Here is an 18,829-nt window from a genome sequence, read left to right on the forward strand (position 1 = left end):
CGCTAACATAGACTCCATCAATGCTACAAAATTTTTATAAAATAAGTGTAACCTATCTAAGGTTGTTTAAGTCATAAAATGCATGCGCTATTTTGATGTGTTTACGTTGCGTTCCTCATTTTTGCGTCTGCTCACGCTTGTCACTTTCCAGCATGGCGGCTGTTTAGGTCCGTTGCCATGGTGAGGGACGTGAGTTTGACGCTTTCAACTTGACAGTTCGTCGTCTCTGCTTGCCAAAGCAATTACTCACGGCAACCCCGCCGCTCCTACGAAGCGTGTAGGGCGTCTGTTGCTTGTCCCGTGTCTAAGAGAAAACTTTAAACCTGTCTGCTCCTTGAGAGACTTGTGCGCGTTCTTACGCTGAACGCGATCTGTCGGTGCGTTTTCAGTTCACATTTGTTAAACCGCTGTGTGACGGTCGCATTATTCATTTTTCTGTTTTGTTTTGTTTCTTTATTCAGTTTAACGCGGGTGCTCTGATCGGAAGAGTGCTTTCGGATCTGCAGACGTGACGTCGCTCCCTCAAGGCTGGCATCCGATGAACGGCCCGGTCATGAATGATGTCGCCAAGAAGCCCGGGACGCCGAAGTCGCCGGGCCCGCCTGGTTCGAGGGCTTCGAACTCGGCCACGACGAAAGCTCCGACAGTGAACGGAAACCAGCTAGCCAACAAGGAACAGCGTAGGTTTATAAGAATTTTTAAAACTTCGTCGATAAATTATGAACCATTTCGTCGAACGCACATCGCGACCTATAGTTTCTTTTTGATCATCAGAAGTGCTGAGCGGGAAGCCGTGAGGCAAAACGTCGGAACGGATATGTGAATGCTCTCTTTGACTTACTGTTGCCCACTAGTGTACAGACTATGTAATATTAATTTGTAATGAAAACTTATCTTCCGGTCAGTTTCTCACTTCTTTCTTGCGCTATTTCAAGTAGTACCTCGGATAGTTATACAAGCAGCGTTAATCTTTGGCTAGCTTATTTCTGTTGCATCCGTTTTGTCTTCGCTGTAAGTTGGTCTCGTTCTTTCTTTTCTTTTTTTTTTTTTCTGTGTTTTAATGCAATGGCTCTAGCGTGTCCTTGACGCAGGTGCGAGGTCCCCAAATGCTTCGGCTCGGATGGCCACAGAAAAACTCCGTCAGGAAGCGGCAGCTTTACAGAAGGTGAGGGTGTGGAAGTTTTCGCTGCAGCGCATATATATTTGTTAAATTGCAGAAATGACAAACCAAGGTTTTGGCACTGCATAAATAGATGAGAAGACGCACATAAGCACTCTTAGAAGTGGGCATGGCAGTGATGAATATGTGGCGTTTATAGAGCATGCATTCACATGTGCTTAGTAATGAAGTTAATTTGTTGCAGTACGAATTTCTCTATAATTTCTGCCACAGCTTAATTTGCGTGTCGAAGCCGACATACATTTTTGTAATTTAACTGGATAACAACCCTGTGACTATGCAATTGCAGTGATGTACTAAGCAAGTTTGAACATCCACTCCTGTGTTTAATTGTCCATTGTGTCGGACACTGCCACAGCGACAACCATTCTCAAAGAAGGACACAACTCTTTTTGTGTAGCAGCTTTGCATGTTCTGGCCTGTTTTCTGTGGCTAGATAGCTTTGATTATTAAACCGTATTGCATGCTGCAAGAGCAGACAATGTAAACGGATATATAATGTAACCTTTGGCAGCTGTGTGATACGCCATATGTAACTGGAGATCTCATATTATGAATTCACATGAACAAGTTTAAGTTGCCCAAAAGGTGGAACATGGCATTTTAGGGTGCCATAAACTTAATCTAAAAAATAATGCATGGAGGTTTTGGGCAGTCTGCTAAATCTATGAGACTTAATAAGGCGGCATAGTCATTGCACTCCATTCCCAGAAATGCCCACTGTGAAAGTTGTTTATCTGAGGTCATCAGTAGCATTACTTTTACATGAACCCTCCTCATGTTTCAACAGCAGCACGCTTTGGCAGGCTGCAGTAAAAGTACATTTGTTGCTCACATAAGTTTTTTATGGTTTATTATAGAATTGCATCTAAGTTGCTGCAATTTGTTGAAAAAAAAGGAGGCATCTAAGACTTGTGTAACACACTTGCAGAGGGTGGCACAGTTTCGCACAGAAAACCAGTGTCTCAAGGCAAAAGTGAAGCACCTTGAAGAAGACTGTACTCGCAAGGCAAGGCAGCTTGACAAGCTCACTCGAGCAGCAAAGGTAACTAGACTTCCTGGTCGTCATTCTGTGGCACTTTAGCCAAAGCCAGGCAGGAAATGGAAGGAGACAGTCCTGTGTCACCATAGAATATCAAATTGCACCAAGTGGTCTGACTACTAAACCAGCCAGTATTATGAAAGCGTTGATGTAGTGGCAAGATAGAAGCGCACCTCATTTGAACAATTGAACAAAAATAAACGACACAGAGTTGTGCAGACAGCAACTCAACAAACGTTAAGGACACTGCACTGCCTACATCCTCTGATCGAGACCTGCTGTGCTCTTCTGTTTTGCTAGGACAAGGCAGCAGTTGCTCAAGAGCAGAAGAAGGGAGAAGTGAGTATGCTGTATTTTGTCCTTTCTTCTTTTGCTTCCCTTATCTCATTGTGCTCATGTGTAAATGATTTCTGCGAGCAGTGACCTCCTAGACTCAAGGTTATCTGCTCACGCATGCCAGAGTACATGTGATGTACTTCCGTACTGCCTACATCGAGATTTGGAGACAAAAAAAGATGCTGAGAACTGAATTTCACTCATCTGCCGTAAATTAACTGAGCACAATAGGGTGTTTCAGATTATTCTTTACAGATCCTTTTACTAAAAGCTGTAAAATGTGCTTCAGTGCAGTCTCTGCAGATTGATTGTACGCTACCAGGGCAGAAATTATTTACTTTATAGAGAGAGAGTGCGCGGCGGAAAAAAGGTTAATGATCTAAAATTATTACTATGTCTGACCTCAATATAACAAACGCAAATGTTGTTGGCTGTATTAAACTCGTGCAAGATAGTTTAACAAACACGTGCAGTTTTTACTTTATGTATAGCAGTTTGCCTATTACGGATGGAAGTCACCTTGGCTGAAGCATGGTCTGCTGCCGTTGCGTGCTGGTTGTGCTGTGTGGGGAAGCCAGCTCAACTAGTAATTTGCATTTTGTGGCCTTTGAAATTGCCAGAAACGCCCTTTGAAATGACACAGAAACGTCACAAATAGTCTTCCCATTTCTCTAGCAAGGATTGTCCGAGTAATCATGCTGTGCAAAACTATGGCTAATTGTGCTAGTGCACTATGATTCATGATTAGCCCAAAACTAAAATGTACAGTCAATTTCTTTTTTGTGTGTGTGTGAAATCATGTACTACAAATTTTGCTATGTCAAACTATTTTAAGATTGTTTTACCTACTCATTTTAATGAGTTATGGGTGTAATCAGCTCCTTTATTTCTGGTTTTAGGGCACATGATTACACTGCAATGTTGAAGGGCATCGAAATCAAGGAAAATTTTAGCGCTGTGTTTGGACATATAGATTGTGAAAAAAACTGTTTAAGAACATAAGTTGGCTTTCCTGCTTTGCGCACTGGTAAAATGCCATGGGTGAAATAAATACAGATGTAGTTTGTGCCTTTTACAGTTTGGAAAATGTTGACGCATAGGAAAGCTATTTTAGTAATTTGCAATGCAGCACTGCTAATCTAAGGGCCATCAAAAGTGTACTGTTCCCATTCAGTATTTCTCACTGCGATTCTAGTTTATAGACTTTATAAAACTGGGTCTAAACAGTCTAAACAGCTTCCTTTCTCACTAACCTTCCACAGGATGGCTTGAAGCAAAAGTGTGCGAGACTTGAAATGCAGCTCAGGGAAAAAGAGGACAAGCTGAAGTAAGTGCTTTGGATTCTTTTTCTAGCTCTATTCTTGCTTCTTTTTATGGTGAACTTTTGGTTTTTGTCTTCTAATGCATTCTGCATGAGGAAAGAGGCGTTAAACCTTAACACTGCTGCCTTGTTGGTGTCTGGAAAAACAGGAAACTCCAGGCTGCCCAGAGGCATTCATCAGAGACTGCCACACCAGAAAAGCTGCATCCTTCTAAATCCCGGTTAGCCAACACTCAGCCCCGAGGTAATTGTTTTAGTTGCAGTGCAACTAACAATTTGGTTGTGGTCTTTGCTTAATTCCCGTAAAAAAGAAAGTATGGAGACAAATGCCACTATTAGTTAATTCCTGCAACATTAATTTAGCCATATGGCTTTTTGAAATAAAGGCACATTTGGTATTGCCATATACTCACAAGCAAAGTTACCTTGGCCTCAAATTTGAGTTTTAGCATCATAGTTGTACAATCGTGGACATAAGATTATTGGACGTGGTTTCATTGGCAAAAAAAAAAAATTTGTGCGGTTGAACAAAGGGGGTCAGTAAAAACCATAGGAACAAGCACAGACATGAGCATACTATATCTGCTGGAATGAATAGTACCAGCTTACAGTCTAGTGAGACACCGCTGAAATTATTTCCTACGAAACTGCATCCCGTAAACTTTTATCCATCGCAGTACATGATCTTCCCTTTGTTTTTCTGCCTGCTAGTTCTTTGCATTGTGGTTTTCACTAATAAAAGCCCTTCGCTGGTTGCAAGCAAGCTCTCTAGATGGTGGCATGTTACTTGACGAGACATGGCGTGTGACTTGCGGCCCCATGTATTTTCTATGAGCCCTTTGTATTCAGTTTGGCACTTTTTGTTCATTTCAGAATTTGGAAACTTGCGATAACTGTGATGGAATGAGAAGTCCAAAGAATACATCTTTTCTTTCTCGATCGGTTTAGTAAGCATGCTTCGAACTTTTTGCTCTGTTCCATTCTTGACTATTCTTTACTACGATTTTATTCTGCAACAATGCTGCTTCCGGTATTTCTTTTACTTTTTTTATGCCAGCACCGCTTTGCATATGACCAGCTTTTCCTTCCAGACTTGCATGTGATGAAGCACTTACTGTTTCGCTCAAGCCTGCAATACAGTGCCTTGTGTATGCTCACGGCTAATTGCTTGCGCTGCTAGCTGAGGGTGGTTCAGGTCTTGCTTTGCAAACATTGCATCTAAACTTTCTTTTCATTAGCTGAACAAATTTTTTGAATTCAGTGCATTGCCTTTTGTGTTCTGCCTTTGTCCACTTTTCATTTACTTGTTAGCATTTTGTAAGGATAGACACCTTTTTTTTAATCTTACTGTGGAGCTACAATGCCTGTCACTCTCTTAGGTTCGAGCGCGGAGCTTGCCAAGCTTCGGGAACAGATCGAACGTCTGAGCCAGGAGAATCGCCGGCTGAGTTTCCAGCTGAAGGAAAAAGAGTAAGTGAATGCCGTGTATAAACTTATCCCGGGTAAGGACAGAATGAAATTTTAGTTAGTTTTGTCCGTTACCAGTCACACTGAACGTGTGAAGCAGCAAAGCAGAAAAAAGCAGAAAGTGTTTTATTTTTTTTGTGTGTGTGTTATCGAGACAGGCTATTCAAACTTTTTAGATTAAACATGCTCACTAGTCTCAGTGTGCTACGGGGAAAATGTAAAACGTGAGTGCTGATGTCTGACGGAAGATTTAATTTTGAGCACCACATTTGTGACACTAGGCATCACTAAATGTATGAAAGTGCATTCTAAAAAGATAACCGCACTGATGTGAGAGAAATGTTGACAAACTTTTTTTTTCAAGGATACTCACATGCGTCGCTTCCAGCTTACTTTTGTACCCTGATCTGTTTACAATATCGTGGTCAGCCACGTAGGGCTCGCATCATCACCTAGTGTGGCCATTTGTTCACATTCATGGTATTGTAACTAAAGCTAGTAACAGCTGTAATGCTACTATGTAGACACCTAGACATGTTTGGTATTTTTAGTACTTCAGACTTTAGGTATTGTTTCTTTGGTATACTAAAAAGCTGTGCCACTGAGTATTTAGTAACTACTACACATTCTTCAAACCTTAGCATAGACATTGTTCTTACATCACATTGCATATTCTTTATTTCTTGTGCTCTAGGCGTCTCCTCTCTTTGTTCCTGATCTAGTTTCATGCCAACTTCAAAAATGCAACAAAACCTAAGCTGGCAGCATGCTATCCAGATCTACTTCCTAAGCTCCATCCGCGTATAATCTTGTTACCCGGTTGGCTTTACAAATTTGATGTCACTGTTTAACCTTTGCCATCATAGGTTCATTTTCTCCCGTGTTTTACCTGGAACCAGACAATGTCACTGTTGTGTGGTTCAGTTTGTGGGAGAGGTTTTATTCATGCCTTCTAATTATTCTTTCTTGTTTGCATAACTGGGATCTGAAAACGTAGGCATATTCACTCCTAATTCTAATGCCCTTGTGGCAAAATATGCGGCCTTAACAGCATCACTGAAGACTAAAAATGCCAAGAGAAAGTTTCTTGCTGAGATAAGAAATCACTTCGTAGCATTTGAAATGCCCCCTGGCGTTTAATGGTGGCGTGACGGCTCCATTTTGCGGCCGGGAGGAAAATCCTTAGGCTTCAGGACTTTGGACCAAGACTGAACATGAAGACAAAATAATTAATACTTCCTGTTCTGCAGCCAAGAAAATCGACGACTCAAGTCTCAGCTGCAGCCGCCCACAGCCAAGGCAGCCACGAACGTAAAGACGCCCACAAAGGCCCCTGTGAAGACGCCTCCGAGAACGCTGCCTCTACCAAATCGCGGTGCGCAGCGACCGGCCACGTCATCCAACCGAGCTGGCTCGGCAACCTCGGAGCAGCGCAAAAACATCGCCACAGCCAAGCGGTCAAACACGTTTAGCGTCACTCGAGGTCCACCGCAGCCTGACGACAAGATGGAGACGTCGGCCATCTCCGTCGAGTCAAAATCGGCACCTCCTGACAATGTGAGTGGCTTTGAGCAACAATCAGTGCAGTAATTGCCTGCAAGCAACAAAATGATAGTAATACGTACGGTGGCCAAATTATTGGCACCAGTGGCATGCTGTCCTTAAATACGTGTGGTAGCCTTGCCGTGTTTAAATAATGGCTGTGACATCGACAAAAAATATCTTAAAGTCTGTTTTCTTGCAGCAGCATTACTTGTCTTCCAAACAACACAGTCTTATGCCAGAAGACCAAATGGACCGAAAATGTAGTGTGGCCAAGGAATCCTTATTGGTTATTGCACCCAAGAAATTTATCCATTTGTTCTGGCAATGCTGTCTGCTTAATCTCAATTGTGCAGGTGTCTTCCTACAGTTCTGTGACTGTCCCTGAAAAACAATGGGGGCTTCTTTTATCTACATAAGCTCAACTACTTTTCTGACTAGAGCTTGGTTGAGAGCTCTACTCTATTGCAGTGAAGTTCCAAATTCCCTTTTTACTCTCACACCTCTGACTTTTTTTCTCATTTGCTGCACACAAACATTCTCAAAATGCTCTTTACTTTTCTGAAAATGTTGCCTGCTGCTTTTACTACCTGCCTACCGGTTCTTGCGCGTTTGTCAACTCCAAGTCTGCAATATAAATTTCCAGCTTCAATCTATTTCTATACACACTTGATAATATGGACTCAGTTTGGCTCAGTTTGGATGTTTTATTCAAATATTTTCAGAGCACTTTTCGAAGAAAAATATATAAAACATCACCAGCAGAAATATCCTTCCTAAATTTATGCTTGTTTGACAAAGGGTAACAGCGGTAATAGAAGAAAAATAAATTAAAAGCAAACGAGGCGTTTCTGAGTGGAGTTGAAACTGATTGAATAGCAAACAGAGCAGTTTATTTGTCCTTGCCAGAGCAGAACCACTTCTGTTTCTATGTCATTTGTGGTGGTCTTGTCTTGGCTATGTCTTGCTCTCTAGGTACAATGACTTGTTTATGTCAGTGGCACCAACTGAGCATTTTCTTTGCATTTACCAGATAAATTTGTCGCTCATACTGAAATGCAACATAATAGACAATTTTCGCTATATTCTTCAGACTAGTGGACACAACATCTACGGTAATTCGTGATAGGAAGCTCCACTGATTCGAGAACCCAATGCGCACTCCCAATATGCTCGCTCAGATGCTCGCATGTGCAGTCGCACTTGTGCTCTTCGTGGCAAGCCTGAAGAGCTTCTCTACGCTGCATTCCCACTGCAGTGGCTTCTTTTAGTCATTTCATAGCTGATTGGCCTTGTCTTTGTTTGCTGGCATTATAATTAATAATGATGGCATAGGTGTGTCCCTCTTTTGTTTCCACTGTAGCTGCTACTGAATCTGGCGATGGATGGTGCCACATCTAATGCTAGAATGTCTGTTACAAGCAAGACTGAGTACCAAACTTTGGCTACTTTGTCCTTTATAGCCAACTGTCTTCTACGTCCAATGTCTGTTAAAAAAGAGGTCCAATTAATGAAATTCTTTGAGCGGCCAACCATTTGGGTGAATGGTGTCTCTTATTCCCTAATGTCTGTTGCATCTAGGTCTCTTATACCGGGCTTCTGCTGTATCATCGTCGCCTCGTTTGGGCTTCTGCGAGCTCTTAGCGATGCGTAGCATCATGTGCATCACTTTCAGGCGGTTCGCACAGGTGCCTTGGCCTGTGCACACAATTCCTTCTGTGTGTCATTTCGGTCTCAGTCTGAGCTGTGCTGAAAAGAAAGCATGCCAGCTGCTCATGGAGTTCAATGATTTGGCAATTCCTTACTGTTGAGCATTGAACGAACAACCCACACATCCAGAACAGCAGTTCCAACGATGAGATCCGATCAACAGCCACTTTCGTGTGCCAATTGAGCCCCCTCCGTAGGCAGGCGTAATATGACGTCATCTGGTCACTGTAGTGGGCACCCTTTTTCACAGCATTGTTGAGTCGAGGATCATGCCTGGTTTTATGACTAGCTCACCCTTCCTCAGCTTTTCCTCGACATCAATAAGGCTAGCGTCATGCTTAGTAATAGTTGTATCATAAGAATGGATCATTTGTCCATCCGCTTGAACATCTTTATGCCATCTTGTTATTCGAGGCCAATGACTTTTCCATGTTTTAGTTTTCCTCCTGCCACTTCTTGAGGAAGCCCCTTTTAGTTGGAGTGGAGAGTGCCACATATCAGTGTATTCTCTTTCAGCAGGCATGATGCGATTGGAGTGCTCGTGTAGAAGTTATCTGCAAAAAAGGCACGACCGCAGCTGGTAAAACCGGCCATCAAGCTTAATGCATTGTCGGCATGACCGATGCCTGATTGGGCGTCAGATTTTCAGCCATATGTATTTGCAATCTCGGTGTATAAGCTCTCCTTGGTGCAGGCTTTGTAGAGCTCGACTTGTGGGCTTTACCTTAGATACATTACCGAAAGGTGAGGTGGTCACTCCATGGAATCATCGTTTCGTCAATGACAGTTTCTTTGCTTGGCTTCAATACAGCACAGAAATTGCGACTGATTTTTCTATTGAGGGCCTTATATGAAAGAGGTGATCCTTCTGTGCACTCAACTCCTCCGTATCTGCAAAATGCCGGAATCTTGGTAGGAGTAGAAACTGGTCACGTGTCATGTTCTGGTGAATGCAGTTTACTCCATAACAGTCGCTTCTTGCCCAATAGTGATGCAAAGTTGGAGGTTTCTTAAGTACCACGTAGATCAGTACTCCAAGGAACACTTCCATTTCTTCTGCATTTGTCTCTGTGTCCATGTTTTCATCTGGACTTCTCCTGTAGGACCTTCGACTCTGTGTAATGCATTCCTTACCTGTTTTTCTCATAGGCCATCATGTCCCAGATGTCATCAGTCAAAAAAAGTAGAAAAATGTTCAGGGCATTTTTGCTCGTCAGGATGATGATTAGGATATGGTGTAAGAAACGGTGAAGTAACGAGCGTTATCTCATTGGTTTACTAGGATTTCATACAAATTAAATTAAAATGAGTTCCACAAATGCTTAATGCAAAGCAAAACGTTTCCTCACATTCCTCTTGAGTTTTCACCGATAGTCTTTGGCAGAAGTATTAACGGCGATCGCTTTTGTTCTTCGTTAGTGGACGAAGAAGTACAGTATAAACCGAAAGATAGGTCGAGATTTTTTCTAAAAAAAATGCAAGCTAAAGTCGTCCCTCGTCTTATATTGCGGTCTTTAGCAGAATTTGAGGCACAGTCTGGCAACAAGTAGCATGCCTGCTTGTGAACGGACAGCCAAAACCGTATCAACATCCTGCAGTTACTAGCATTTATCTTTGCGTGCACTCTTTCGTTCAACCTACGAGAGTATAAAATGCCTCTTTACCAATGAATAACGACATGTGGAGGCATTTTACAGTAGCTTTCCAGAAAAAGTGATGTTCGCCGAAGCGAACGACAACATGGCTGCTCTCTCAGCGACGGTTTGGCTATTCGGCGTTTCAGAAAAGAGCGTGCGATGCTGTGGACAAGGTCAGCTGTTCGCATGCAGCCTTTCAAGAAATGCTGGGTAAGCAACACTCTTTATGGGAACTAGATGACACACTCTGGGAGGTGGCGAGCAGCAAAGAGTTGTCTTGCGACGACGCTGCTGAAAGCTTGGAGTGAGATCATAGCTCTAGTGATGCAGAGACACAGCCAATGTTGTAAATATATGTGCTTCTCCATTTTTTTTGTTTTTGTTTTATTTATTTATTTATTTATTTTCACTTCACGGTAAGGGCGTCGACCTATATTCCCATTCGACCTGTGATATGGTTTATACAGTAGCATAAGTCAAAGATTTGGTGTCATCCATCATCACGTCACGTCATTGACTTGTATCATATGTCATTTCTGATAGATCTCATCATGACAAATCATTTTGTACTTCTCCCATTTGTCTACGACTCCCCATTATTGAGTTATCCCCCCTCCCCTCCCCCCAAGAAACGTCCCAAATCGGAATCGGGTTCGTTTGGGGAGCTTCGGTGGTCCAGGATTCGGTCACTAATTCAATATTTTTACGTTTGAACTAGTAAGTCAAAGTACTCAATGTTTAGCTTTTATCTGAATGTAGTTTTATTTATGTACCACCATTCTCCCACCACTGTCCTGGCTAAGGTAGCTCGTGTGGTGGGAGACCTTAAGAGTATATGTGTAGGGAAACGAATATATATTTATTTATTGGCCTCCTTGGTATGGTTTTATCACCCCATTATGGAATCTATAAAGGGGATAAAGGTGGGGTAAGGTGGGGTGTATGGGCACGACTCTTTTAAGAGGCTACCATCTTGGCTATAACGTCACGCCGAGAGCTGCCATCTTGGATCTGGGATTCCTAAACTATGCCACCATTTCAGCCCATGATGTCATGGACACATAGTTCCACTTCCAATCGCCATATTGAGCTATGCGGGCCGCCGTCTTGAATTTCTTGGACTTTCATGCCGATCGACTCACTTTGTGCACAGACACCAAATCGAGAAACGTGAGAGGACGTATTGTGGGGGAAGCGTATGATCCGAACTGCCTGATTTAAAAAAAAATTACTGCTGAATGAAGTACAAAGGCATTTATAATTGAGGCTTTCACTGCATGGAAGTGTAGATTAGCAATTATAGATATCAAGTATGCACAGCTCCTTTTCTAGCTCTCGCAGAATTTAGTCCATATTTGTGTTGTCCTAAGCGCATAAGAGATTCAGAAACAAATCTGGTTCATGGAAGCAATGACGAGCTGGGATCGCTTCCTTGGTTGGTTCCGAACGCTTTGCCCCCTTACACCAGTGACATGTGAAGAAGCCATGACGATGGCTTACAGTCGCCGCACTTTTGCTCATGCTGCCTGCCCCAGACCTGGCCCGCTCATATACAAGTGAATAGCTGTAGTTATGAAATGGTTCATCCCTACGTCTCTAAGGCACCGCAAAATAAGTTAGTGTTTCTCCTCATGAAGTCATGTTTCCGTGGGAACAGGCGCCTCATATATTGGCTCGTTGGCTTTCTTTGACACTTCACCCCATTGCACCTAGGCACTGCAGGAAAACACTGTGGCGGGTGAGCGCCGCTGACAGTTTTTCACGTCGCGAGCACTCGTTAGCTTATGCCCAGTTGATTGCAAAACATATTTACGACCACAGTTTGTCGAAATTTCGAACATAGTAACCAGGAAATCATGTGATCCGGGAGCGTATTAACCGGAAGAAAAATAGTGTAACTCTATGGGAGATGTTTTACTGCTCGAGATTTTGAACGCATGAAACAAGAAATTGTACAAACCGGAAACTTGTCAACGAGGTTCTGCTGTATTTCCTGAATCATCAGGTTCCGTGTTACCACAGCAGTCCAGCTCGCCATCTGACTGTTAAGAACTCTCCTGTATATCCTCAAGGTCTCTGTCAGAAGACTTGATGCTTAGTGCTGCAAAACTGCTGCCACGTGAAATGGATTCCGAGGTATTTGGACTGCCATGTGTCCCAGAAAATCTGCATGGTCCACTTGCTCTTTTCCTCTTTGGTGCTGCAGCATCATGGGACTTTTGACGGTCGATCATGATTTTTGAGAGTTCACAAAAAAAGGCAACTACAAGGATGGAGGCCACCAGCATTGATACTATGCACGAGCCAGATTACTGTGAGTGGAACTCACTAAATTTCCAGCTGAGCTTTTGCGCCACCTATTACACATTTGCCAAAGGCTTTTACAGAATGGGGTTGGGTGCGTAGCTCAAACACTTGCTGCGCCGCAAACAGTCAGCTTTATTGCTAGATGCACTGCAAACCACGAACATCATTCACAGCCATCATAGTTGCTGTGATGACCCTTATGCACTGCGGAAGAAATGGCTCTGTATACCTGTGCCGTCATCTGTGAAATAAAAATAAAAATGCACATTCACATTTTTGCTGAAGGGTATTGCAGCCACATACTAGTAGGAAACGTGGATATCTGCTTCAGCATGGCTGGATTGCAGATGGGGCTGATCATCAAGCCAAGGTTGCTCTGTGGAGCAGTCGGAATTACTCCACAATAGCGGTGGATTCGACTGGAAGTTTGCTTCATTTATTTCTTCGGTGGCATCCTCCATTTCCGCCGGCTTCTCATCTCCACCATGCTGGCTCTGCTCTCTGTGCATTCTATTGTAGACAATCGGTACTTGCCGCTGCTATGAATGCAAATTCCTCTTCACGAATGAATGCTCGCTCTTGATAAGAGTGAGTCAGTGTGCAGCAGTGGCACGTAGTAATATTCGTAAAGACCCCAGCTTGGAGAATGACTGCAAGACTACGCGTGAAAACAGTATTTTATGCGTTCCTTTCGCAGTAAAGCCATTCAGTTATACTACTCTGCTCAGGAAAAATCATAACAGTGAACGGAAACTTTGTTTTATAGAAGCGCTAAAAAACTCTTATGGTGTTTGCCTGCACTCAGCTGCCTAAACACGAATAATAGAATCGCTTAAACTGTTGGCGTCTGCTCCATCCCAGGAAGCAACGAAGATCCATTACAGGTTTGAAAACAGACGGCATGCACTCATAAAGGCGTGAAGCGCAAAGAACGATGTGTGCTAGCACCACCTACTTGCTCTGGCCTAAGCACAAGTATTCCAAATGTAGTCCAGACGCATGGTCTGTGCCAGATTCACGCGCTCTGTGAACGAAATTCATCACGAGTGAAATTTCTAAATCCTTAACTCGAAATTTTTTGTAAAGAAATTCATCAATTGTTACCATTTGAGCATCAACAGAGCCTGGCAGTCAAATTTTACTTAGGACAGAATTTCAACACTCTTTTAATGCTGGACGCGGCTGTAAGCAATGTTTACTTCTTGGCGCATCATTTTTAAAGCTTATTGGAAATAACATCATGAATATGGATAGTTTCTTGGTTATCTCAAGAATGTTTCTTTTTTTTTCATGCAATATATTCGGGATATTTGCAAAAAACCTCCTCTGTTAACTAAATGTGGTAGACAGCTGATTCAACATTTGTTGTGCATCTACGGGCAGGTCAAGAAGTTCTTAGTTCCTTTTTTTTCTCTGCTGAACAGATTTTCAATTCTGAATTTTTTCAGTGCATTTCCTGGAGACATGACTATACAGAAAAGAAAATTTCGTGCTACAAACTATTCAAAACTATAAAATTCAAAAAACAAAAGATATTTTGACCTGCAGTACGTTTCCAGGGGTGCAACAAAACGAACAGGGTTGGAATAGGTAAATCGGTCGTGAGGAAATCTGCTCTGCAGTTTGATCATCTCCGAATACTTCCAGGCAGATTCCAGCAATAAAAACATTGCAACATTATATAGAAAACAAAACTACGAGCAGGTACAAATACATATATGTATTTTTAAATTGACGTTCTAGCCATTTTTTGTAATTTCAAAGTCTCTTCCCTGCTTAAGCCAGCCATTGTGCGTAACCAGAGCTGCTGTTCACAAAGCAGAAGATGATGACAACAAAGAAGACACCCCAGCTAGACAGTTGTATTGAGTTCAATATGTTGGTTTCTCCATGATTAGTACATAATTGCAACTGGTAAGTCGAACTGCTCTCTTAAATTTCTTTGAGATCTTCTTTTTCCACCAAATCTTATGTTCGTTATATCACTTTAAATGCTCTTCTGTAGTTTTTTCATCAATACATTTTTCAGACTTCCCGCTTAGCGCTGTTGTTTTTGTCGTAATCGCCTGTGGAAATTTCCATCTACATGCCAGCACACCTTGGCCAGCCTCCCTATGTGGGTATGTGCCATGTTTCAAAAGGTGAAGAAGAAGAAGTGGCCTGGTGTTAGGATCAGAGCTCAAGCTCCTCAGTAAGAATGTCGCTGCCAAAGGTAGTTGTCGCGGCTTCTGCATTTATTGCTTGTTTTTAGAACATCCAAAGCATCTGGCAACTGTGTAGCTATGGAACCACGTTGCAATGAGAATAAATGTTACCTTCTCGGGAGTAGCTTTCGTTGTATGGGTGACTGAAACCACGAGTACTGGAGGGCCTAACGCAGCGGCAATTCCTTTTGTTCAACTTTCTCTCGCAGAAGCCACAGCAGACTTCAGTAAGCAGTAGTGGTGCGACGACGACACTGCCAGCAGCGGCAAAGCCAAAGCCAACAGCAGCCGTCAAGCCAGCCACATCCAGTGCTCCACTAGATCCCAGGGCAGAGACTGTCAGGCGCAACATTGCAGCCAAGAAGATTCAGCGAGTGTGGCGGGCACACAAACGGGTATGTGGAGCATTGCATCTTAGTGTTGGCTCTTTGCACATCCAAGCAAACCATCGAGGACTACCCCGTCCAGTTCTTGCTCTTGGTAAATTTTTATCTTTAATGAAGGTGTAGCACCATTGATAGTTGTTCGGCAGCATAACATTGATGTATTTGTGAGCAAAATTGGATTTAAAAACAGAACCTTTCATCTTTTTCTGTCCACTCGATTCAAGTTCACAGTTCTTATGATCACAGATAAGAATGGTTAATGCTGTTTAACGTAGGAGGTCCAGAACCAAAAAGCGACGGCAATACTGTGTGTATGTCAAAGTTAAAGGATATCTTTCTCATCATAATGCGGTGATCTATCGATACATGCTAACATCAGTTTGTCCCAAGTGTCCCATTTCAAGGAGCTGTGCTTTAACTGGAAGTGGCTGATCATATACAGCGCGGATCTCATAATATGTTTGCCTTTGGGAACTTCAGCAGCCATGCATGAGTAGAGAATGAATGTGGCGACGTCGTGCCGAGAAGCCAAATGACGAAGCTGTTGAGTATTGAGGGAAGAACTTGCTGCTTAACGAGGAATTTATTCTTTATATTGATCAAAAAAGTTGGGTTTTAGCGAATGGTGGCACCATACTGTGTCCTTTCGTTGCTACTAAATATGTCTGCTTGGAGTGTCCGAAGTGAATATAGCACGTTTTACGACTGTGCCACAGCATTATACAGACAGGTACTTGTGTTCACATCAATTTGAGGAAGCCTACTTTTTTCTCTTTCTATAAATTAGAGCAACTTTTATTCTTTAATCTTTGCAGTTGATTTGCCTTTAGAATGCATTCAAAATGCAAAATCATGCCACCAAAGATGCTGCTACAGACTGAAACAGTTGTTGGTATCTCTGTTGCGTATCATTGGGTTCATTTAGTTTAATTATTCACTTCATTCTATTTAATGCAAGCTTAATGCACTGAATTATGTTTTAATAAAATCTGTTCGTCTTAGTTCATGGCACGTTCTGCATGTGACCTAGTCGGCGCAGCAGTCGTTATGCGCATAGAACGGCCTAGAGTTCCTACACTAGCTATATGATGTGTCCATGACGTTAGTAGTATTTGCAGACACCACACTCCATTGAGAAAACGAAAACGACTGCCGTATGGAAAGACCAAGTTTCAAATTGTTCTGCCGTGTTTCTCGGCTCCACGGCCAGTTATTCGTTAATTTGGAGATAGAGCTTTCGAATGAATGTCCCTTTAAGCATCGTCTGGACATTTAAAGATAAGTTATGACTGATGTCCATGGAACTGCATCACCCTATGATAGAGAGAGGGAAATGCAAAATTATATCGCAAATGGAATATAATTAACATATATATATATAATATAATATATATTATATTGTCACGACTCAAGCCACAGGGAGCCGTGAAGGTACACGTAGACGAGGACCCAAGAGTAAGGTCGCCTTCTAACTCCGATAACAGTGTCCAGCACCAGCACACCTATCGAGCCAAGAACCGCTTCGTCGGCACCAAGCACGGCAATACAATATAATAAAAATTGCAAAATTACGATATTATTTATTTATTATCATTGTACTGTACTGGCTTCAATGCTCGTGTTGCTCAGGTGCGCTTCCTTCGTTCTCCTCTGCGTAGCGGGCCAGCAGTGCATCCCAGCTGTCTGAAGGCTCACAGCTTTCGAGCAGCGGTTCCCAGCTGTCGAAGGAAAGTCAACGCAAGTAGATGCGAAAGGTGGCGCAAGGGTGTGTCCCAGGGACTGGTTTTTGCTGGACCAAGACCACGTTCATTCTTATTTCATTCCACAGTCGTAAAAATCCCTACTGCTACGCCGGTGACTGTGCTGCAGAATTCTGTGGCTGTGTGCATGAATTTGTGTTGTGCCCTAAAGAATTTGTGACATTTTTTTTTCTTCAAGTTCGCTATCATTTTGACGTGTTGAAATCAAGTGACGCGCTTGGTTTCCCTGCAAGCATTCATTTTAGTTGAGAATTCAAGGGAGCGGTAAAGGTTGGATAAACCACGCAATCAATTGTACTAGAGCATACCCTTTAGAAGGCAGAGATGCCATTCATGGAGTTGAACATTGTTCAGCACGTATTTGAGTGACAAGTGTTGCGCCTTGAATCGTGCTGAAATATTACCTTGGGCAGGGTCCATAGAGGTCACAAGGAAAACACAAGCTGAAGCATTGGATGTTTGTTGTTGACAGGAGAGTTTAATTAAAGTGTGGTTTAGTAACACCACGTATCAGCCCCCCTAACCGGGATGCTAATTTTTTGTTGTTGTTGCTCTTTTAGCAGATGCATCGCGTAACGATTCTCGGATGAACCTTCATTTAGTGCATCTCATTTCAAAGCTGAAAGAATAAATACTTGCAGCTTGTAGAGTCCGAGTGATCAGAGAACTGTGTGGCATCGCTTACAACTTGGTATATAGTGAATTTCAACTGCATTTTGCCCCAACAACTTTGCAGGAGTGATTAAATATAACATACACGGCTTGGATTGCAATTGACTGTAGAAGCAAGAAAGTTTTTTTTTCCTCTACCTGGTTTCTCTACATATAATTGTACAAACAACTGCAGATACTGTGTCAAAGTTGATTACGCTTGAGCAAGGTATCTTGGAGCAGTTTGCGTGTTGAATTTCTGGCACGATATTTTTTAAAACTGACGCGTGGTGTTTACAGGTATCCTTCTCGTTCATTTTTTTTTTGGTTGGTCACCTGGTTTTGTTGTTCTATGCTTGTGCAGTTCACGTTTGCTTCACTTTGAAAAGTATTGTAATGTAAAGTTACGTTTACTACATTATGCGAAAGCAGTGAAAATGCTATACAGTTGGCAAGTGTTTGCTCACACAAAAAATAAATGGGCTCATGATGTACTGTTGCATTCTAAACACAAAAATTGTTGCATCTTAGCAAAAAAAAATCAAAATCAATAAACGAACATACAAAAGCATTGGACACACACCACTCGAATCTTTTCATCTGGTAGCTTGTGTTCATACTTTCCTGGTCTCACGTTTCCAGATTCCTTTATTGCTTCAGCCATATTGTTAACTATTCCTATCTACATGGTAGGGCTTACCATTGAGACTTCAAAACACACTTCTTATACTATGGAATAGAAGGAAGACATTGAATGTCAGTGGCTGACATTGTATGGAATGGAAGGAAGACATTGAATGTCAGTAGCTGACATTGCTAGTTTGAAAAATCCTTTTGCTCAAAGCATGGTCCAGAGTGGTGACCTAGCAACAGATATTGGAGGGTTGTCTTGCTCATCGATGACTGGAATTCAGTTCTAATTCCAATTTCAAATCACCTTTTCCGCCACGAGGCAAGCAGGTGCAACATCCGCACGGTGTGCCAAATGCAAAATGTTTTGCCTTTTCTCAATGTCATGAAGCACAGAAATTAAGGGTCTATAGACACCAAATTTTGGTGGCATTTTTCTTGTTAATGATGTGCAAACCATTCCTGCATATCAATCTGCACGCAGCTTTTGCCTACGACCACTAAATAATTTATTACTGAACTTTCGTTTCTCACCAGTTACGGTTTCCACAGCTGACGTCACAATCATGTCTTGTCGCACAGCATGAAAAGACCCCCGATATAATCTCAGATTCTTCACTTTAGTGATTCCCATTTTTGAAGCAGGCTGGTTTTAT

At 42.3% G+C, this 18,829-nt stretch overlaps 1 protein-coding gene across 4 annotated transcripts; it reads left to right on the plus strand.

Moving 5' to 3' along the window:
• The first annotated feature begins 141 nt into the window (after positions 1 to 141).
• Positions 142 to 18,125, plus strand: LOC146190000 (uncharacterized). 4 transcript variants are annotated; one of them, XM_084604720.1, is made up of 11 exons: positions 142 to 180; positions 462 to 680; positions 1,092 to 1,165; positions 2,112 to 2,225; positions 2,523 to 2,561; positions 3,821 to 3,885; positions 4,029 to 4,123; positions 5,259 to 5,349; positions 6,597 to 6,903; positions 14,956 to 15,141; positions 16,762 to 18,125. In XM_084604720.1, the coding sequence occupies exons 2-11, from the start codon at positions 539 to 541 to the stop codon at positions 17,050 to 17,052; spliced, it is 1,404 nt and encodes a 467-aa protein (XP_084460846.1). In that variant the 5' UTR covers positions 142 to 180; positions 462 to 538; the 3' UTR covers positions 17,053 to 18,125. The 4 variants fall into 4 exon arrangements, with proteins under 4 accessions (XP_084460846.1, XP_084460845.1, XP_084460847.1 ...); XM_084604719.1 differs by having other exon boundaries at positions 150 to 377; XM_084604721.1 differs by having other exon boundaries at positions 150 to 377; positions 507 to 680.
• The last annotated feature ends 704 nt before the right edge of the window (positions 18,126 to 18,829 follow it).

This window comes from Amblyomma maculatum, chromosome 5 (genome assembly GCF_055883805.1).
Source record: "Amblyomma maculatum isolate TAMU_Amacu chromosome 5, ASM5588380v1, whole genome shotgun sequence".
In the NCBI taxonomy this organism is placed as follows: Eukaryota; Metazoa; Arthropoda; class Arachnida; order Ixodida; family Ixodidae; genus Amblyomma; species Amblyomma maculatum.